The sequence below is a fragment of the Carassius auratus genome, chromosome 2, assembly GCF_003368295.1.
Source record: "Carassius auratus strain Wakin chromosome 2, ASM336829v1, whole genome shotgun sequence".
Taxonomy (NCBI): Eukaryota; Metazoa; Chordata; class Actinopteri; order Cypriniformes; family Cyprinidae; genus Carassius; species Carassius auratus.
The window spans coordinates 21,609,469-21,632,513 of NC_039244.1; the positions used below are offsets into that span (position 1 = coordinate 21,609,469).

The following is a 23,045-nucleotide window of genomic DNA, read 5'->3' on the forward strand; positions in this document are numbered from 1 at the left end:
TGCTGTAGTTGGTGAGTAATCCATGTTAAAGCTCTCCCCACACTTTCCCTCAGGCATTTTCTACATTCTGAGCACTTGTGGACTTGATCCTGGTGTGAATGCCTTGATGCCTATTGAAGGTGTCTTAACGAGGTTGAAGGTTTTGCCACAGGTGGTGCAGTCTAACAGAGTCTTGGAATGGATTATCATGTGGCTCCTGAGAGTAGACGAGGACTTGAAGGCCAGACCACATTGAGAACAGTTGTAACATCTTTTGTCATGGGCACCACCTCATGAGCTTTGAGATTTGGGGGGCCTAGCAAAGCTCCTACACTTCTTGCCATGGAAAAGTCTGCTTTAAGGATCTGCTACAGTATGTGCATCTGTAAGGGGTGTCAGAGGAATGGATCTTCATGTGCGATGTAAGGTGGCTCAATCTTTTGAAGCTGTTCTCACGGTCTGTGCAATGAAAAGGATGGTTGTCTTGGTGAATGGTTTGATGAGTGTTGAGTTTTTGCTTCCTCAGAAACTCTTCCCACACACAGAACATCTGAATGACTTTTCCCCAAGTCAACCTTATTGATGAACTTCTTGTCACATTGTGGGTGCAGAAAGGGCCTATCTCCAGTATGGGTTGCCCTGTGGACACTCATAGCTGCCGCAGTGTTGAAAAGCTTCCTGCAGTGATTGCACTAGTGGGGCTGGGAGCCTACATGTAACCGCAGGTGAGTATTTAGGGTATTCTTTGAGAAAAGCTGTTCCTACATTGTGAGCAGGACAATGGCTTCTCCCCTGTGTAGCTCCTCAAGTGGGGCCTCAGTCCACTCTCACTCTCTTCTTCTTGCAATAAGATCAGTCCAACACTTTCCTGCCAGTGTGTAGCCGAATGTACATGGAGAGCCATATTTACCTAAATAACTCTTTCCGCAGGTGGAGCAGTGGTGTGGCTTCTTAAAGAAGTGCACCTTCTCATGGGCTCTGGAATCGAACTTTCTTTTGAAACTCATGCCGCATTTTAGTCGAAAGTTGGAGCTTAATGATTTGTAAGTAGTTGAGGGAGGCATATGAGATTTGTACCTCTATTCTTTGTGTTTCTTTAAGATGGAGCTGGGTGCAGAAATGCTGTCATATAGCAACAAATTTACTTCCTTGTCCCTAGAAGCAGTAAATAATGCATAAATCAAAGGTTTTTAGGAGAAGCAAAGGAACTTGACTCAGTGACTAAGCAATAAAAATAGATCTAGAGGCTGACTGTTGATTTCACATTTCTTATTTCAAAGCATTTATGTACTAAGGCGGCATCTTTGGTCTTTAAATTTTTATGAGCAGATGAAACACTCCTGGTTTCATTGGACAGCTCCAAACAAGAATATGTTTAGAAAAGGTGTTCTCTACTAGGAAGACACATGCTGACACATTGGGCATCTTACCTACACAGAGGCAATTTCCTTCATTGTATGCCCATCTATTATGTTTTCTATGCTTGCTGTTATGTTTTCTTCAATTAGTTCATATTTGACCTCCTTCTGGACAATGGCACTGATGTCCTCTTCTGTCTTGATGCTGGCAATAGTGTTCAATGCTTCTGATATGTCCTTCTCTACCAACTGCTGTTGGTGGTAGCATAGACATTAACGCGTGTGGCAAACACTTTTATCCAAAGTGACTTGCATCATATTCAAGGTATTATTAGATCATGCTTCCAGACCAGAAATATCAGATACAACCCCAGATGCCAGATCCTGTCAGAACATATCCGTTTTGTCTGAAGCAGAGTTGTCTAGTACCCAAACCAAAGTTTGCATTTGAGGATCCTTAGATTCTTCAGTATGCATTGCATCAGATCAAGTGTCAGGGATGAGGGACACGAGATGACGAAGGCTTTGAGGTTGGAAGTGAGAAATTTCAGCGTAAATATTCCCACCTCCTGACTTGATCTAGAAAGCACCTTAATTACACCTCAAAGTAATTTGACTTTGCATACTTAAATCAAAATTACAGCAATCTCTACTGGCTAAAATACTATTCTACTTCTATTACTTTTTAGTCTATAAAACAGCAAGATAATAACATGTTGCACAGAATCAGAAGAAAAGTTGTTCTCCTACTTTGCTGTATTCATAAAACAGATTAATCTGACTAAATCTATACCTGCGTCACAGCAGTTCCCTCAGACACAGTTATGTTAACAATCAAAGTATAAATGCAGTTTTCTCTTTAGTAAAGTGTAATGCAGCTCACTTACCATTCCACTTTCTGCATTACCCACATAGAGTGGTTTGAAGTTGCTGTCTTGAGAGGATTCACCCTCTGAGGCCAAGCAAGAAATATAGAAGAACAGAACAGTCCGTCTCCCTCAAACAAACAGGACACTCCAGGGACTTGTTGAGCTCCCAGAAGCTCTGTAGACAGCTTTTGCACAAGCTGTGGCAACATCTTAGAACAACAGTGTCTTTTAAAGAGGAAGTGTAGACATAGCAGACAGCATGAGGAAAGGGCAAAGTGGCAGCCATATTATCATACAGTAGTTCAATCAAGGTGAACAATTACAGTACATAATGTTAACAGATGATCATCAATCATGTTTGATGAACTAATTGCTTTGTAAATTGGAAAAATGTGACACAAATGACACCTCTGTCACCAAACTGATCTCTCAAAGGAAACCATTGTTACAGCTGTGCTCTTCCTCTCTTGCCTACGCAATGAGTTAAACTGACAAATACTAATCATTTAGGAGCACTAGCTCCATCTAATGGACAGGATGCTATTTATTAAAAGATTCCTGTACCAAATTTAAAGGTGTAGCATCATTTATGTTTTATATATAATGTGAACTTTCTTGTGTACTGTACGTTTTAGTCACTGGATTATAAAAACATTTCCTTTACTGCAGAAAGAACAGCACTACAGATAATAATGATGCTTGCAGATTCTTTGATCTGCAGTTAAACTTGAAATTCGATTAAACTTAATCCAATTGCATCAGAATAGCAGCAGAAGCAGCATGTACTGATTTTATCAGCATTGATAAGAACTGAGGAAACCACTGATGGGTATTTTGCTCTGTAGCATCAAAGGTAAAACAGGTACACTGGTGCTGGATGGGCAGTCTTCGTACTTTATATTACAGTAAGATTTTCAAACAGAATTGAAGTTATTTCACAGTATTCTTAAATCATGTTAGCTGAGGGGAAAATCCCATTGTTCCAGATTAAAGACAAAAGGTTACTTATTATGCAGAGAGATTTAATTTTAACTAAATTTGACATGCAAAATTACTAGTTGACCCATACCCATTATCTGTAACATAGAATTAACTGGGATTTTCTTATCAGGGAGAATATTTTGAGATAAAAATGTTTACTGAAAGTCGTATAGCAGCTTCATGATGGTCTAGTATTTATTATTCTTATTTTCATATTATTGATTTGTTATCATGTTTACCCACCTCTAAACATGGCATAAAAAGTTACCTGTATTTGATAATTTTTACCTAACACTGTGTGATACTAGGTTACAAGTGTCTCTGAATAAAGAACATCTCCCCTTTTTTTCTTTTGAAGTCTGAAACATTTTTCAGTATTGAAATTGAAATCAATAAATTGATTGATTTTGCAAAGCACATTTCACATTCAGATGCCTACTTGTTCATTTCAAAATAAAATAATACCTGATGAACCTCCCTTATTTAATGTGCATTCTCTTGACTTAATATTATGACAGGACAAATCATTGTAGTAGAATATTTATCTTTATTATGAATAAATGGCGCCATGATTCATCATGGTTGAACAGACAAAAAAAATCAACATATACCTTGATGTACAGGTAAAATGTAAATTGAAGGTCCTGAATGAAGTACAAAAAAAATTAATAAAGCACATTTCTCCTTGTCTTTCCATCGGTGGTATGCCCTAAAAGACCTATTTATTTTCAGTCCAGTTCACCCTAGACTTCAGCTCTCCAGGTCTAACAGGAACAAATAAAAAAAGGTTTGGTCACTTAAATAAACGTAATGCTTCAGTGCTGAGGGTTTAGTCGTCTAAGAAGTCGTCATCCAGATTGACGTCTGTGGTGTCAATGTCATCAAGCTCCATGTTATCCAAGTCATCCTCCAATTCATCAATAATCTTAAAATAAACCAGAAAGTGAGGTTACATCATGTCTGATGTCAGTATATATTTTTTTTGGAATATATTTTCACCAAATACCTTCTGTTCTGCTGCTGTCACTTTGGGAAGCTCTTTCTTTGTCTTCTCAGCAGGCTGGGATTCTGCATGACTCACAGTAGGCACTGCTGCAACTACTGGAGCCGAGACGGCTGCCGTCACCGAGGCCAAAACACCCAAATCCTCTGGGACCTCTTCTGCATCCTTCACCTGCTGAACAGACATAGACCATTTGATTAGTTCATGCACAAAGATATATGTGAGCTCTTTAGACCACCCATTTGCTCTGGTTTAATGGGCTGTAGTGTAATACCATCAAAAAAACGAGTGTTTGATAAATACACACACACACACACACACCTGCGTGGGAGTGGGGATAATTCCCTTGGGTTCATAACCAGTGGCCTCCTCCAGCACATTCCTTTCTTCATTGGGCTAAAGAAAGAAAAAATGAGAGGAAAAAAAAGACTAATCATAAAAGCACATTATACACAAATGAAAAAATAAAATAAAAACACATACAGACTTTGAGCACTAAGCAGTGATCATCAGTTTTCAAACTCCTTGATCAAGCATTGTTATTGTAATGGTTTTAAAATATGTGACCCTGCACCACAAAACTTTTAAGATATACGTCTTTAAGATATTTTGTACATTTCCTACAATAAATATATTAAAACTGCATTTTTGATCAGTGAAATGAATTGGTAAGAACTTCATTTGGGCAACTTTAAAGGTGATTTTCTCTATTTAGATTTTTTTTTTTGCACCCTCAGATTCCAGATTTTTTATACAGCTGTATCTCGGCCAAATACTGTCCTATCCTGACAAACAATGAAATGCTTATTTATTCAGCTTTCAGATGATGAATTTTTGAAAATTTTACCCCTTATGACTGTTTTTTTTTTTGGTCCATGGTCACATATAGTATTCCCCATGGGTTGTAATCTAGCTATATTTGCTAGTTTTGATTTGACTTGCATAGGTCAGTGAGTTAATAGCCTGCAAAAACACTGCTTGGATCTCATACAAGTAAACAGTATTAATTAAAAGTAAAACTTCAATGTTTTTTGGTCATTGAAATAAAATATACAAATTTGATGAACATCTTACAAGTACTACAATTACTAAAACCAAAATAAAAATAAATGAACACTAAATGGAAATACTGGAAAAACTAAAACTGAACATATAAAAAAGATAATGCAAAATATTAATAACAATAGCATATAAATAATAGTAAAATTCTACTGAGACAAAATGAAATGAAAAACAAAATTCAAAGAGCCATTTTCTTACTGTGACCAGTGGATAATCAGTGGCAGGTCTGGTTTTGCCGAGGCATGTCTCTCTCAGGTACTGCTCTGCCACAAAGGCCTCTCTCAGGCCTGGGAATAAGTTCTCATACTCTGTGGGGTCTGCCAGAGACTCTGCAGCTTTCTGATTCACTTTAGACAAGCTCTCTCTCCAAAGCTTCACCACCCTGTTAACAAACTCACAGTTACAGAACTGAAAAGATAACATTTCACGTAAAAAAAAACACTGTTTGACACACTGGAAAATGAATATCAAGTCAAATCTTACAGTGTGTTCTGATTGTAAGCTGAACAGATAATAACACATCTATATTAGCATATTTGTGCACATTTTCTATTCATATTACTTCTTCTAGTAGTACGTTCTATGCCCATCCAAAATAAAAGTTGTTTCCTTGCTGTGGATACTGCTGTGGCAGTGAACACAGACCTGGACACTTGGCTGGGCAGATATGTGCGGGCAAGAAAGGCTGCTTCTGGCAGACGATTTGTGTTGATCAGAAGTTCCAAACAGTTGTCCAGTCTGGCAAGAAAAACAAACAATGCAAAAATCACCAAAAGAAACAACTATATTTAAAAAGAACAATCTGTGACCGAAACATGACTCCCTCCAGCAGTGTTAGTATTAATAGTAGACTATTAAATGAAAATCCACAAAAGTAAAACATCTTTACTCATCATATTTCTATTTGTATTTCAGCTGGCGAAGTTCTTTTCTCCTATGATACTTACTTTCCCTGCAGGAAGTAGGTCATGAAGGCAACATTGTTTTTGCCATCACGCTCTGCCCCTTCTGCAAGCTTGGCAACCATAGCGGCGTTGCCAGATGCTGTGGCCAGGAGCAGAAGTCCTCCATAGTCCTGCGCATGATGGAGGCACTCCTGTGCCAAACTAAACTGGCACTTACTGATGGCCAACTCTGCCAACTGCTTCCACTTCTGCTCTGACTACAGAAGAAAAGCAGTAACATTAGACACCTTCATCATATTAGCTTAGCAGCAGAAAACTAACTTATTTTCACTTCAATAAATGTAAAAATAAATAAAGTATTAAGCAATTGAGCTTGGCCACCACTAGGGGGCTGTACCACTGGCATATGATAACAAACCTCAGCTTCTACTGCTAGCTGATAAGCAATTTTCAGCTCTCCTAACTGTAGCGCCAGCTCGAACCGGTGCTCTGGATCAGAGGACACGGCCAGAGCCTGCTGCTTGAAACCCTACAGACACACAGACAAAGATCCTTTAGATATCACAGAATATATGCAGAATATCATTTAGATTTACAACACATCTGGCAGCCAAATCAATCTATACAAGGTTTTCCTGACACAATTGTAAAAGTCTTACCTGCTTTTCCAGGAAGTGGGCAACTCTGGTCCTCTGTTCTTTTGGGATAGTGGGCAGCACTTTGTCTGCCATGCCAAAGTCTCTGCGCATGACAGCTGTCTGGTACTCCAGGACAGACACCAGAAGAGAGTAACTCACTATGTTCAGCTCCTTATCGCCCAGGTAAAGACGGTCATCTTTAGGAATGTATCCCAGAAGGTACATTGTTCTAAGAAAAAGAAGTCACAGTTAAACTAAATGAAAAACAGATAACATGTTTTCTGTCTATATTTACCATTCGTAAGTTTAGGGTCAGTAAGACTTTATCAGTAAGAAATTATTCAAGCAAGGGTGCATTAAACTGATACATCCCAAACATAAAATGATAAAAACATATTTCAGATACAGGGAACTTTGACTGCACCTGTCCAGGTGAGCAATAGTGACAATCTCTCCTCCAACAAAGTAGTTGAGTCTGTTGACTGAGCTGGTGTAAATGAAACAGTCTCCTACCCACAGACCAGTCTTTACCACTTCCTGAATCTCTCCCAGGACCTGCACACACAAACACAGACCATCAGGACCAAAGATTGTTTCAAATCGTTGAAGTCAATATTAAATTAAAATGGACTCTGTTTACCATCTTAATAAAAGTCCTGCTTGTATTGTAAATTATTTATTGGAGGATTTCATTCCCATTATCTTTTGTGATGTTTGGCAATTATAGGGACAATTCAGAACAAACAAATAGAAAAGGCAAGGAGCAAAGGGAATTCCATATGAATCCTAATGTACACCTACCTCAAAAGCATCTTCGATACCATCTTCAGTAACCCCCTCATTTGTCTCCTGTGATGCAGCCACCTTCTCTGACATATAGCGCAGGATGAAGAAAGACTCCTCTGTGGCAATGCACACCAGCTCCCCAGAGTCGGACCAGAAAATCTGAAAACAGATGCAATGTGCAATTGGTCCAGATACACAAAAAATGCAGACAAAATAATGAAGGACTGGAGCGGTTGACTCACATGTTTGGGTTGGATCTCAATGCGGCGAATCAGCTCTGTGTTATCCCAGTCATAGAAAGCCAAGCCATTCACCGATCGGACACCCAGCAAGAAACCACCATAGATGCCTGCAAACACATAACCATTTATATACATAAAAAAATTCCCATTATACTACATTCAGCATTAAATGTAATGCTAAAACACTAGTCACATTTAAATCTAGACTTAAAACTCATCTGTTTAGCTGTGCATTTATTGAATGAGCATTGTGCAATGTCCGAACTGATGCACTCTACTTTCACTTTTTTTTTTTTTAAATTTTATGTAAATCATTTTCTAACTGTTTTAAATTCATTTTAAATAAGTAAATTTTTATAATTTTAAAAGTTTTAATATTGCTTGTTTTATTCTTGTTGTTATTTTTCTTCATTATTGTTTTACTTTTTTATGTAAAGCACTTTGAATTAACATTGTGTATGAAATGTGCTATATAAATAAACTTGCCTTGCCTAATGAAAGGAAATAAGTATGCAGTATACTAAGCATGTGTATAATTTTTGTTCTTACTACATTTGCATATAAAATCGTGAATACAGAGATTACTACTGCCCCCAATGTAAGTGCAAAACAGTTTACCTTCTGCTCCAAAGTCTGGCTTAAAAGATTTTTTCTCCTTAAAATTTTTGAAGATCTTCACCACGCTGCTGCTTTCCCGAATTGCATACCTAATTTAAAACAAGTAACATCAGTATTAAGTGTTTTTGACAGTTGTCTTCTACATGTATATTCTATATGCTTATAGAGTACTTACTCCGATGAATCATGGGCCCAGACAAACTCCTGTGCAGATCCAAAGCTCTTATTTCTTAGAGCCATGGCAGTGTAGATGATGTACTCTCCATCTCCGCAAACCACCACAAACCTAAACACAAAATTAAGAGTACAGAACCTCTGGATGTTAATTATATAAGAACTGTAAAATGATATTTACTTTAACAAATAGCAAATATATATATATATATATAAGTAAGTGTTATTGTCTTACCTTCCATTAGGATTGTGCTGAATGGTTTGAGGATAGATCTCACAGCTGCCCATGTCTTTCACTGCCAGTGGCAGCCTCTCGCCATCTTTAATCTCAGCATCCCCCATGGCTTTGAGGTTAGCCTGCTGAATCTCAGAGTGCTTGGCCCAAATGATTTTTCCACTGGTATCCATTGACATGGCTGGCTCCTCACGACCAAGCTAAAACCCAAATATAAAGCGGTTAACTAACAGAGAACTCTCCACATGATATATTATATAAAGCTCTTCACGTAATTAGTTAATGTTAATTTAAGTACAAAGAAACGTCATGTAAATAGATCTATACACACTACTGTTCACAAGCAGAAAACTGCTTAATGTTTTTCTGGACTTCTGAATATTTTAATGGACTTTCCAATTAACAGTCCAGAGCTTTAACCAAACACTCACACCACTGACAGGACACAGCGTGGTGTTGCTTTTGTCTTATTTTTAATACCTTGATAATGATGCTGCCTTCGTCATAGCCCAATGCCACATTGTTGGAGCCGCGTAAGCCACACACACACCACACCCGCTCCATACCATAGTTCAGGGTGCTCTCTAGACGATAAGTGCTGGAGTGCCAGATCCGAACTGTGCCTAAATAATACAGAGAAAGATAGTTACATTTGCATCAGGAGCAGGGCAGTGTAGTTTTATAATGAAGTGATCATTAAAAGATCTATAACATTATAATAAAGATGTGCCGCAACTCACCATCCTCAGATCCAGTGATGATGATTGGCAGCTCTGGGTGGAAGTTTACACAGGACACATTCTGAGCGTGACCCTCGAGCGTCTGCACACATGTCTTATTCTAAAGAGAAAGAAGTTCACAGAACAGAAGTAAATAAACAGCCAGGAGTGACTTGCTGCATTAAGCATATCAATATAATCAATATCGAATAAACCTGATAGTCCCAAATCTTGACCAGTCTGTCATCAGCTCCAGATATGAGATAGGGTTTATCTCCTCCACTGTAATAATCGATACAGTTCACCCCCTTCTCATGGCCCTCCAAAGTGAAGTTAGGAGAGGAAGAGCCCAGTTGCCAAACCTGAAACAAAACACGGAAGAAATTATAGGTGAAGTGTAAGAAGTCGGATTCAAACTAGCAGCTTGAGTGTTCAGGCATACCTTAATGGTTCTGTCCAGCGATGCACTCGCAAACTGGTTGTTGTCTTTGGGGTTGATGACAATCTGCATGACATAGTGTGTGTGGCCCTCAAACACCTGACTGCAGGACCATTTCTTTTCCCAGTCCCAGAGCTTTATCAACATGTCATCTATAAGTACACAGATCCAATAACTGTTAAACACAAAAAATTTATATATATATGCACCACAGTTTCAATGTTTGGGGTTAGTACAATTTTGTAATGTTTTTAAGTGGCTTATGCTCATCAAGGTTGAAATATAATTACAATATAAAATAACTTTTTCTCCAGTCTTCAGTTTTTGGAAACATAAAATATTTGGAAAATTATAAATGTCTTTACATTTAATTATAAATGTCTTTACTGTTTTGATCAATTAAAATTAATTATTGATGAATAAAAGTAAAAAAAAAAAAAAAAAATTTACTGACCCAACCAATGATAGTATACATATTAATTTATGCATATACAGTATGTACATATGTAATATAAAGACTCAATGTAAATTTAATCTATACATACCACTGCTTGTGAGGATGTAGGGCTGGGTGGGATGAACAGCGATGCAGCGAATGTAATCTGAATGGGCCTCAAACATATGTACTCTCTCTAGTGTATTATAGTTGAAAACCCGAATTTGCATGTCATCCTACAATAAAGGGAGGAGATTTATTAAAAGTTTCATATATTTATCTATTATTACATATGTAATAGTATGAAAAACTGTTATATAATAATGCATATCATCATTTTTCATATAGACACTTACAGCACCAGTAATGACCCAATTTTTCCTGGCCACAAACTTGGAGGCTCTTACTGGAAGGTCACAGACTTCAAAAGTCTTAACCAGAGTCTATGAAAGAGCAATATTAGACACTATTAGACAAACATGTAACACACACTGCTGTATCCATAAAGATAAATGTGAAGATCAGTTTGGTAATATATTGCAAAATCTGAAAAACATAAGGTCTGCTAGTCACCTGTGTTTCATGGTTCCACACACAGACACTGCCGTTGTACAGACTGGCCAGCATCCATGGCTCAGACGGATGGAGGTCTACGCTTTTGACACGGTCAGATCGAGCCGAGAGTTTACGCTTGATATCCAGCCTCAGAGGCTAGAAGACAAGACAAGACAATTACAAGTTGATTGATCAGCATCTCTTTGGTTAACAGCACCAAGGATACAGTAGTATCAACAAGAGTCTATACAAAATGCACAAATGTTTACTATTTTAAGAACAGAAAGTGGTGAAATTTTGTTATTTAACCTCGACTGTTTTTCTCCACAACACATTTGCTATTTGTCACCCAGGTAAAAGTCTGACAAAGGAACAGCAGCTAAACTTTACAGTACATTAAGCAATAAAATCACTAAAAATCAATCCTCTTACAGATAACTGCCATGTTACTGAACAGAATATATAACGTTACAGACCCAAATTTCAAAATTTCTGTTTATTTATTAATGTTTACTAAAGTCACATCGATATCATCAGCTGTTAGCCAGAAAACAATATATCACACCATAACATATAAGTGAACAGTCAAAAGTTAATTGATAATACATATAATGGTAAAAGGCTTTAAATGCAAGTATTATATTGAATAAGAGTGGAAATAAATAAATGATTCACAGACTGACTGAATGATGGAGTTGTCTATGTGGCCAGTGTAAGGGCCTTCAAAGCTAACAGCGCGAGCTAACGTTACTCAAAGCGTATTTTTACACAAATTCTGCAAACCAGCTGTAATATTGCCCATAATATAGAGACTGGCGCAAAACTTACCATGTTTGTGTTTGCTGGTTTTGGTGTCCTTCACCTGTAGTATTTTATATCATCCACCGAGAGTCTGATGTGTTTTTTTCGGCTGCAGTTTTGTACACGGCAGGCAAATGTGACGTGGAACTTCCTCAAAGCCCATGCGCTAGACGTCGGAAGCGTTGACGTGACACTCGGACGGCTTCGGAGTGTTTCGGGTAATTTCGGTTAAACTCGGCTTTTGAGGGATGCAGCATGGCGATAGGCGCTTGCGGCGAGTATGAGCTTGCCCTCTCGTGTAAAGCCCAAACTGGTATCACCTTCAGTGTACTTAAGATGAATAACACGCCAAAAATACATGCTGAAATGTCCCTGAAAAGCCTCACCGCAGTATGATCTTAAAAGGTTAATATATCAATTTTTAAGACATTAAGATATGATCAATTTTAAGACTTGTAGTCATACAAAGAACCTGTTACAATGGCTACATCTCAGTAAGAATAGCCTTGAGTCAAAAGTACAATTACACAATTGTTGGTTTTCTACAGTGTATCTAAATGATCTTCTACCATCTAATTATAATTACTATAAATATAAAACAGTAGTTAGATAATTTGTATAGCCTAATGAACTATAATTAATAAAAAATATAGTTTGCTTTAGATATGTGTTCGACTGTTTTAGTATTGATTTGATCTTTAATAGTCATCCAGTGTATGTAAAATGTTTTTAGCTCAAAATTGGGAAATGAATTACATTTATAGCTCTATATTGTTGCGTTAAATCATGCATATCATCATTTCATATCTATTTGTATAAAACATGTTTGTGTGGTTTTATGATTGTAAAGGAGAGAGAAAACAACAACAAATTTAACTAAGTAAGGTTCACAAGAAATGATGAGTCATAACATCTCATTGTCTTTATTTAGGTTAATACACAGCTTGATTTTGATAGACTTGATAGTAGAACAACATGAACTGAATAACATGAAAAATCAGTCTTTTCTTTTGTACACTTGCAGGCATACGGCCTCCTCACATGTTAGCTCCTGAAATTGAAATGATTATGAGGTCAAAACATATCCATTATGAATACAAAGCAAAGCAGGAATAGTGCAGGGGTGTGGGGTGGGTGGGGCATATGGGGTGGGGGGAGGTGCTGGAATAAGGTAATTAGCGGAAATACTTTTTTCCCCCATTAAACTCCTTAATTAGAAATTTCATAAAAACTGAAATCAATAAAAATAATTTAAGCAATAATGCTGATTCTAACATTATTCAGGTTATTATTATCCACTGACTGAATGCTCACCAGATAAAGTTTGTCATCTTCTATCCAGTGTTTCCATCCACGGTTGGCTTTCTCACCTTTCTGGATGGCCACCAATTTGTCCCCTTCCCAGGTCACCAGAGTCTGTGTATGTAAAAAAAGGAATATATATACTTCTAAAAAAAAATCATGTTTATTGCTTATTTAATATATATATATATATATATATATATATATATATATATATATATATATATATATATATATATATATATATATATATATATATATATATATATATATATATATATATGTTATAGACTACTGATCCATTGAGCCATTGAGATTTTACTTCATCACTGACAGATGGCCTCAAAAAAAAAAAAAAAAAAAAAAAAAATTCCTTTTTATCCCTCAGAGCAAAAGTTGAAACATGAGCTCTATTTGTTTTACTGTATTCATCACTGAACAAACTTACTGAGATCATGGCCAACAGGTTAAACATGTTAAATAGCATTATGTTATTAGACGAAGATCGGAAAATATTAAATATAAATAGTTCACCTTTAGCATCCTGTTGTCAAATCCTTTAGTAAATTCTTCCTTTTCAACTCCAATAGTGAAGCTCAGCTCATAGCTCTTGATGGCATTCTGTGTCGTAATCACAAGGTTGTCCCCATCTTGGATAAAGGTCTTTGTTGGAGTGAGGCGGGCTGCAATCTTGCGGATGGCAAAGTCAATGTCTATGAGAGTAAATATTTTTTACTTGGCATGGTCATTTCCATGTTGTAATCTATATCATATATATATATATATATATATATATATATATTTTTTTTTTTTTTTTTTTTTTTTTTTTTTTAATTTAGCCAAATTTTAATAAACCTGCAAACTACATCAGAATTAGGAAATGGCACAGATTTCTCCTATTTCTATTTTGTTGACCTATGGTAACAGACAACTGATAAGACTTACCCAGTGCTTTAAGGTAATTTTCAAAGTTTTCGTTCGACTCCAGCTCCCATTTTCCAGTGAAATCCACAGGCATGTTTGTGCGACGAGCTCTGGAGTTCAGGCGCTATGCCAGGTAAAGTGAAGAGGTGCACCAAAGCTTTTATACTTAACTGTTCATTCACAATGAGGGGAGAGGCCAGAGTGATGATAAGAGATATCTATGATATAATAGGAAAGAAAACACTCAAAAATGCTGGGTTGTTTTTTTAACCCAAATGCTGGATTGAGCCTGTTGGGTAAGGACGTTGGGTTGAATATAGATTGGGCGAACTTTGACGTCACTTTGTATGCGGATCAACTGTAAGAATAGCACTTGTTCCCAGATTATCATAAAACATAAGCTCTTTTTTCGATCACAGTTTAGGAAATTTACACGTTTTGTGCATCAAGATAATCTCCACAAAATAATACATCTTTTATGAATTTTGAAGCCAAAATATAAGTGCAACTTTAAAGCTAAACTTAGTCTATAAACAAACTACAGCACCACAGCCTTCAACATCACCACCACCATGCCCCCAACAACTTTAACAAACTTATTTTTAACATGTTCAGTGAAAATTATTTAGTCTTCATATGAATTTTAATCCACGCTAAGTGAAACTTTTCATATAAACTGGAATAAACACAAAACTAAAACTGAAATGAGACATTAGTAATAAATTGTAGCCTATCGTGAATACATGAAATAATCATAACTAAATTACATGAATGCACGTATTTCTGTACATTTTGAAATAAGGAGCATTAAAAGTGAATTAATATTTAATTAAAATGAATATCTTAATTAAAAACGTGTCTAAAAATGAAGTAGAAAATATATAGTGCATTTAATCTGTTAAATAACAGCAGAGTGAGCAAGTTTTGGGATATTGTAAGATTAATCTATAATTTGAGTAAATAAAGTACCATTTTTTAGCTATCTTTTGCTAGGATGGGTACACAAAAAATATAAGTACACTCAAAAAGTGTGAGGCACGTTTTATTATGGTTGCATGTGCTTTATTTGACGTCTTGTGGACTGTTCAACTGACTGCAGTGATTAAGCAAAGACCGTTTTTAATATAACTTCATCTGAAAGAAATCATATGCACCTATATGCTTCGAGGGTGAGTAAAACACAGGCTTATTTTCATTTTTGGGTGAAGTAATGCTGCTGTTGTCTGGTAATGTGGTAGCCTATAAGAATGGCTTCCTTATGAGATGTTTTTGCTCTTGTTATGTAAAACATAGTCTGATTATGTGATAAATATAGGTCTTATCTTTATTCTTATTACTATTTACTGTTATTACCCAATGATGTCGGTGGTCTACAGTTTGATTGATTGCAGTTGGCTAGGGTCACTGAATCTGACAAGTAAACATGTATATAATGTTAGCTATCTAAATGTTACCACTCTTTATTTCATTATAACTGACTTAAAATGTTTAATAAAGTGACTTGTGATGTGTGAGCTCCTCTTCTTTCTATTTCATAAAGCATTTTACATTATGGCATCAAAATTATAGGCTATGACACAATGTTACCCCTTTTAGGTATGTTCTTCAAGCTCATTCAAGTGATGTAAAGATTTCTCAGTTTTTCTATAGGTTTATTCCTGTCATCTTTTGAGTAACAGTCACCAATTATTATACATCATAGAAATCAAAACTAGGAAAAAAAAAACTCACTAAGTTAATTTCTGTAATAATTTTTTTAGGTTATCATTCAGAAGGTTTGTTATTGTACCAGTGACACTGCTGAAATTTCACCACTGTACAGTCAACTTAGCAGCTAGGTAATTCGAACTTAAATTAAATTAGACTTAAAAACACGAGTTGAACCTAACTTATTAAAAATAAAATAATTTAGAAAAAGCTGTAAACTACAAAACATACATAGGCCTATAAATGTTTTAAGTTTTCAGTTCTGCTTTATCTCGTGATGCAACATGATACCTGCACTTATTAATATATTGTTGTTATTATTATTATTTTAATGAAGTGCAGAATTGATTAACAAAAAAATACCAAATAAAAGTGTATTTATTTATTTATTCATTTATTTGTATTATTGTTTATGTCTCTTTTTCTTGCCAAGTCTTTTTTTTTTTGATAGCACACTATGTTATGACTATAGTATAATAATAGCATAATAATAGTATAATGACTTAATACCTACGGAAAGATGTCTATGAATTATTGCTCATCTCTGTTCATTATGACTTTGGAAACAGTCCGTTTTGAAGTGGTAATTTTCATAGTGCATAAACAATATTATAAATCTATCACCCACTGAGATGCAGCCAGAAAAGGGGAGATGGTCATCGTTGTAGAACACAAGATCCAGGGGCATGGTTGGACCCAGATCCAACTCCTCCCACCTTACATATACCTAAACCTACCCCTCTCCACCCCATGATTCCTAAACCCACCCATCTCCCAGATCTCCAGCCCTAAACCCACCAATCTCCACCCCCTAGATGTGGATCCAACATGCCCTCTGGATGTTGTGTTCTGCAGTGAAGGGGCTACTGGAAAATGGGGCGAGTAGGTCGGAGGTTATACAACATCAATGGATTTGATCTTCATTCCTGTGATCAGAGAAATTCTGTATTTGTACTCTACTGTTAAGCATGGAAGACAAGATAAGTAGCAATGAAATATGTCAAGAAGAACAAGGACCAATTCCAGCATTTGATGTTCAGAAGATCAGAATTCCCAAAGGCTACACTTTATTCTGTCACCACTGTTCCAACACTATGCGTTGATTTATGAGTCAGACTTTATCTTGAATGCTTCTTTCAGGGTGTCATAAAACAGGCCAGTGAGAAAGTAGGACGATTATTAGAGTAAGAAAGAATTTGGTATTAGTCAATAGCATATGGCAGGCCTTTTCTGATGTCCATAAGACGATGAGAGGAATCTAAAAATCCAGCTTTTCCTGTTCCATAAAAAAAAAAAAAAAGAAAGAATGACATAAATGTATATTTTTCAGGGATTTATTCTTTAATTATTTTTTCCATAAATTTGGAGTTCCGAAAGATTTGTTCTGAAAGATTTATTTTTCTATTCCAAATAAATGCAAAATTTGGAATTCGGCATGGTAGTGCAGAAAACAACAAGACAGGTTTGGTTGGCAAAGGAGCTCTCCTGTAGTTTGTGGAAGATGAAATAGGCCATGATCTGAAAAGTAACAAAAGCTCATCATGACAGTTCTGTATCTTTTATTCTACATTTCACTGTTAACACTTTATAGTTATTTATAGTCAGGAAGACGTCTCAAGTCTGGCCTCATTACTGACAGGTCTTCACCTCATGTTTGTGCAATGAACAGTTACCTCTCTCTCTCTCTCTCTCTCTCTCTCTTTCTGGTGTCTGTATAGGCATAAATGGAAGCTTGTTTGACAGCATTGTGGTTGTTATTTTGACTGACTGTTGTGCTGCTGACAGGCTGAGAATCAAAACAATTACAAACTGACATGTCTGTCTGTTCACGTGTTGACTGACATGAGCTCACAAGATGAATCAGTTCACTCCAGACAACAGAGCTCCTGTACAAAAAAAATAACTAAATAAATAATCCACAGCAGATACTCCACTCTTTGAGATAATCCAAAAGTCCTAATTGGCTTTAGGATTACAACGTGTCCTGTGATTTGAGACGCCACACTGCGCCTTAATGTTGAAACATTGAAACATCAGAGCAGAGGGCAGACGCAAAAAAAAAAAGAGAAGCAAATATGTCTCCCGTAGACATGAATGGATTCTGGAAATTGACAAGTAATGAAAACTTTGATGAATACATGGAAGCACTAGGTAGGCTGATACTTCATTTTCTATTTGTTTATTCATTCTACTCCTGTGAAATTAATTTTCTATGCTGAACAAGGTATGTGAGATACTACAATATATATTCAGTTGGAAACAGACAAAGCAAGAAAAAATACATGTCTGTAGATGTTTTAGATCCTTGGCAGACCTGATTATATTATTTGGAAGAACAACAACAACAAAAAAAAGGGCTCATACGGCTATGGTTGACCGGTTTTATATGTATTCAACTTACAGATGTGAATGTTGTCATCAGAAAAATTGCCAGCTATCTCATCTTTGATAAGGAGATTGCTCAGAATGGTGATCATTTTAATATCAAGACTCTCACCACCTTTAGGAACTACCATGTGGAGTTTGATGTTGGAAAGGAGTTTGAGGAGGATTTGGTTGGTGTAGATGATAGGAAATGTATGGTAAGTGACCTCCTTATGTATAAAAGTTCAACTTTCAACGAACAAAAATGTAAGATAAAAAATGCCTTTAAATGGTTAACTATTTTGAACTTCTTTTAGGTTACTGTGGTGGATGAGTCAGTAAATTGGATTAGATCGAGATTTACATACAATGACCCGCTGAATCTTAAATCCACAAGGTTTTCGGGTTAATGCCACAAACACCTGGTGCTCGGGAACTTTACGTCAACTTGAATACACTGTATAACATTATTTTCAAAATTGGTAAAGATAATTAGGGTGTATTTAACACGAAAATAATGTTTCAGTCTTTCTATTTCAAACTATTTCATCCAATGTTACTTGCCATTTCCTTGTAATTATTTGTGAAATGTGTTGAAAATGGATTCAAAGTAAATCATACACCTTTTTACAGTGTAGGAATGGTAGTACAGTGTTTGTGTTCTTTGTGTTCAGTATTCAATAAGACATTTATTGGTGTTAAATGTTGTCAAAAACATTTCCTGTGAATGTCATTAGATGTCATTACCTATTATAGGTAAATAACCAGAATAACAAAACTAAATCTTAGGCTACAAACTATAATAAATTAAAATAAAACTAATACTGTACAGCTAAAACAACTAAATGACTGACACCAGAAGCCTTGCACATTTAAATTAAAAATAGAAGTACATTTCAAAGTGCTGTTTTTGGCAAATTTATTCTCTATTCTCTGTCTCAGTCAATATCAGCTTCATCTTTCTCACCGGCGTGTATTTGTCCTTGTTTTGTAGACCATGGTAAACTGGGAGGGAGACAAACTGGTGTGTGTACAGAAAGGAGAAAAGGATGGAAGGGGCTGGACCCAGTGGGTGAAAGGGGATGAATTACATGTGGTAAGTTTGTATAAGGGTGCCGTTCATATGAGGACATGCCCTGTTGTTTTATGAAAGGTCACACTTGGCTGCTTCTTGTTGTTTGTGTAGTCAACAGTGTAATTAATAAGATAACATCATTACTGCAGCAGTCACGCATTACAATAACAAACACATTTAAAATGTGTATACGCTGAAATCCATTTAGTGACTTCATTATACAGCAGCCTGGAATATACTTCATTTATTACTCAACATTCTGTGTTCAAATATTTGTGCATAATAGCTGCTAAATAACTGTTACCTAAAAACTGTTACACTGCCAATCAAGTGTTCAAAGTCTGTAAGAGTTTTTTAATGTTTCTGAAAGAAAAGTCTCTTAACCCTCTGGAGTCTAAGGGTATTTTTTGGGGCCTGGAGAAGTTTAGTCATGCCCTGACATTTGTGCTTTTTTTCAGTTTCCTATAAACATCTAAATGGCTTAAGTGTAATCTCACTGTGATCAGCACAAACTGGGCTATAATAATATGTGAGCAGCATGTATGTACATGATTGTGTTTTTGAGAAAAAACATTTTTTTATGCGTGGTTAGTGAAAAAATAAAAATGTTAAATCACTTGAATAAGGCAATAAAACACATACAGAACATTGGTTCCCGGGACTTTTGAGAACTGGAGCTTGTAGCCTGGGATTTTTCTTCCTAAGTTATGTGAAAATCATCTTGTTTACTCACCTACAGAAAACAATATATTGATTTAAAATTTCTAAGACACTTTTTGTTGGTAAAAGTCATATGCGAGTAGGCGTTAACTATCATGGAACATCATTGTGATTTACACCTGAGAAGACAAAGACCCGCATAATAAGCTGCATAATGAGCTACATAATGAGCCTTTAAGTCAGCTGTGTGTCTCTGAGAGGGAGGAGTTACAAGAAAGAATGTGAGGACAAAATAAATCTATATAATTTTATGTTTGTAGTTTATTTATAATATATTTAATTATCCCACAACATAATGTAATATCCACTACCGAGTGCAGTTAAACAGTTTATTAGGAACAAAGCTGACAGTAACACAATCCTTCATAAATCCTTTTAACAATCTGATTTTCTACAAAAAAAAAAAAAAAAAAAAACTTTGTTGTTATTATTATTATTATTATTATTAATGTTGAAAAGAGCTGAGAATATTTTTTTAGGGGTTTCTTTGGGATAAATTGAAAGAACAGCATTTTTTGTTACATTTGTTACAGTTACATTTATTTGTTAAATTTTTTACATTATTTACATTAAGCTTTTGAATGGTATAGTATTGTATATTGTTATTGAAGCTTCCTAATGTTTCACTGGATTATGCATTAAATCAGGAATTATAGTTTGGAAAAAGTCTATCTACTAAAATGTTTACGTTATGTGAAAACTAGTACAAGTATATAAATAAAAAAGGAGACTTCCTCATGTTTATGATCTCTGCTGAATAAAGTGCTTAATTCTTTTTTTCTGAAGAAATTCAAATCTCAAATCCTCAACCACATCACATCTGTTTGGGGTGAATTATGTCTTATTCCTCTGGTTGCGAAGCAAACAGTAAAATAAAAAAAAAACTTGAAGAACAGTGCTGCGTTGTCTTCTGTTGTGTGCGTATCTATGCCGTGCTCTTCAGTTTGAAACATTATAATCTGAATAGAGCGTTCAGCGAGGGGGGCGTGGTCACATTAGAAGATAATGAAAGGAGACGTGAAAAACAGGCATTGTGTTGTTTTCATATGGATTACTTTATCACAGAATATTTATTAAAAGTAGACATATCAGGCTTTCTATAGATATATCTTTCATGTCTCTTCGTTGAGTATTCACGGAGTTACAGTTCATTTTAATAATGTGTTTATAAATGAAGATCAGCGCAGACAAAGGCTGCAGACATCACACCTTGTTTGTTATCTTTATTTTATAAATGCACAAAGTTTTGTTGTTATTATGTCTGTATACAAAAAAGGTAGACCCTTTACAGATTCGATTGATGTATTGCTCTTATCTGTACGAACAAAACGGAAAGTGTAATTTAAGTTCTTTTCAGGGTTATCAGGAGAAAATGACTCATGACACGTGACTCCAGAGGGAGGGCTTGCTAAGGCTGAATCTATTTGATCAAATGTAGCCTACAGCAAAAACAAAACAAAACAAAAACAAACTGTAGTATAACTCAAATTAATTTCCCACATATATGTATTGTAGAGTAGATTTAAAAAAGGAGGTCAACATTTAGTTTGACTTTTTTTATTTATTTATAAAAGTACATTTATGCTATTAAATGTATGTAATGTCCTCTCCTTTCCTTAAAAGAAAATAAGAGTTTATATTGTTATTATTTTTTTTTTTTGCAGGAATTGCGAGTCTGTGGAGTGGTGTGCAAACAAGTTTTTAAGAAACAAGTTCTTGACTGATGTGCCTTGAACCACAAGTACTCTACTGTGAAGAAATGTGATCATTTCTGCCTATTAATAAAAGTAATTGTAGCCATTTTTAAGTTAAGCTATTATGTCTTTTTCATTCCTCATGTCAACGATGTATGGTGAAAACTTTGTCAAAGAAAATAAAATGGGAACACAAAAGTATACATGTTCACTCCTCCAACGTGTTTGTTCAAACATACAGAAAACCCCTGCATTAGCTGAAAGATCACAAACATCTGCACAATTCTTGTCAGTTTTCTTTATTCCATCAATTTGTGATTTCAAGAGTACAATTTCAGCGCACATTTTCTGAGTCTGTCAGCATCATAATCTACAAAAGATGCAGCAGTGCAGTTGTTCTGACCCGCATCATATCATCTCCCCTCCCATTCATATTCTTTCTGCTTCTGAAGAGAAGAAAAGTGCTCATTTTGCTGCGGGGTGAAGACCCATCTTCGCTCCTCCAGCCAGAAAGACCATCAGATGTTAAAGTATTTTTAGACAGCAGTAAAGCTCTCAGTTAGGGGGCTAATCTTAGTTACTAGGGCACTAAAACATACCAAACCCACACACACATGAATTTAATGGACGTCTGTTAACTAAAGTAATCGTTGATTTGGAATAAGCTTTCTCTGATGAGTAGTCTACAAAGGCACTTCAAACAAATGCATAAATGCAAAGAGATAGTCTGATGACAGCAGGATGAATGGATACAAAGCTCTGTCCACTGTGGCTGTCTCTGTGTCTTTTCCAGTAGGGGGTGCAACTATACAACAGTGGCTTAAGACTTTTCTGAAACCTGCTTGCTCACAACTCCAGCTGCCTTCAACAATTATAAAATAAAACACAGACTTTTTTGTTTTTAATTCTTCAGGTCAAAGTTCATCTCAATCGATAACTTTCATTTTAGGTGTCCGTGTGCTTTTCAAAACTTATTTTTTTTTTTTTTTTTTTTTGTTAACGCTATAAATTGCACTTCTCATCAGCAGGTGGCGATGTGCACCTAATATAGATTCTTGAAAACACCCTTTTGCCAAAGGGGTTGTTTGGGCGAATTAAAGAAAATGTCGCACAGATGTGGTCGAACATCTGTTGTTAACGTTTTAAATGAGCACAATAGCCATGTAATGACAATAATGTCCTGGCGATCCCTGCACAATGAGCCACTAATTCTCATTGGTAATCACATGTCATTTGTAGCATTAGTTTTTTTTTAAACCCTGACTCACAGTTTCCAAAAACAAAGTAATTGTTGACCGAAGGCAGAGTAGTGTGCAGACTATAAGAAAAGATGGTTTAGTGTAAATACCAAATATAGTTTATCTCCTTCAATCCAGTGGGTTTAGCCCTTGCCTTCGATCTCTCATTTCTTCACACACACAAGCTTGTCTCAATACCAAGTGATGGTAGTCTCTGGGAA

The 23,045-nt window shown here is 35.9% G+C and overlaps 3 protein-coding genes and 1 pseudogene across 4 annotated transcripts; 1 reads left to right on the forward strand and 3 right to left on the reverse strand.

The window, feature by feature from the left end:
* Positions 1 to 307: 307 nt before the first annotated feature.
* Positions 308 to 2,691, reverse strand: LOC113041042 (zinc finger protein 544-like; annotated as a pseudogene).
* A 1,023-nt stretch (positions 2,692 to 3,714) lies between these two features.
* LOC113120499 (coatomer subunit beta') lies at positions 3,715 to 11,980 on the reverse strand. Of its 2 annotated transcripts, none has more exons than XM_026290363.1 (22): positions 11,828 to 11,980; positions 11,018 to 11,155; positions 10,801 to 10,887; positions 10,554 to 10,680; positions 10,012 to 10,160; positions 9,785 to 9,931; positions 9,591 to 9,690; positions 9,331 to 9,473; positions 8,851 to 9,050; positions 8,617 to 8,727; positions 8,442 to 8,530; positions 7,824 to 7,930; positions 7,597 to 7,740; positions 7,220 to 7,350; positions 6,817 to 7,024; positions 6,576 to 6,686; positions 6,200 to 6,414; positions 5,898 to 5,990; positions 5,451 to 5,634; positions 4,512 to 4,586; positions 4,194 to 4,361; positions 3,715 to 4,112 (listed from the first exon to the last, which is right to left on the reverse strand). In XM_026290363.1, exons 1-22 carry the CDS (start codon positions 11,828 to 11,830, stop codon positions 4,017 to 4,019), a joined length of 2,826 nt encoding a protein of 941 aa, XP_026146148.1. In that variant the 5' UTR covers positions 11,831 to 11,980; the 3' UTR covers positions 3,715 to 4,016. The 2 variants fall into 2 exon arrangements, with proteins under 2 accessions (XP_026146148.1, XP_026146138.1); XM_026290353.1 differs by having other exon boundaries at positions 4,194 to 4,364.
* Positions 11,981 to 12,708: 728 nt separating this feature from the next.
* Positions 12,709 to 14,170, reverse strand: LOC113120525 (retinol-binding protein 2-like). Its single transcript, XM_026290397.1, has 4 exons — positions 14,048 to 14,170; positions 13,637 to 13,815; positions 13,115 to 13,216; positions 12,709 to 12,851 (listed from the first exon to the last, which is right to left on the reverse strand). The coding sequence occupies exons 1-4, from the start codon at positions 14,118 to 14,120 to the stop codon at positions 12,798 to 12,800; spliced, it is 408 nt and encodes a 135-aa protein (XP_026146182.1). The 5' UTR covers positions 14,121 to 14,170; the 3' UTR covers positions 12,709 to 12,797.
* Positions 14,171 to 17,183: 3,013 nt separating this feature from the next.
* On the forward strand, positions 17,184 to 21,766 carry LOC113120515 (retinol-binding protein 1-like). Its single transcript, XM_026290387.1, has 4 exons — positions 17,184 to 17,884; positions 18,137 to 18,315; positions 19,092 to 19,193; positions 21,557 to 21,766. The coding sequence occupies exons 1-4, from the start codon at positions 17,809 to 17,811 to the stop codon at positions 21,614 to 21,616; spliced, it is 417 nt and encodes a 138-aa protein (XP_026146172.1). The 5' UTR covers positions 17,184 to 17,808; the 3' UTR covers positions 21,617 to 21,766.
* The last annotated feature ends 1,279 nt before the right edge of the window (positions 21,767 to 23,045 follow it).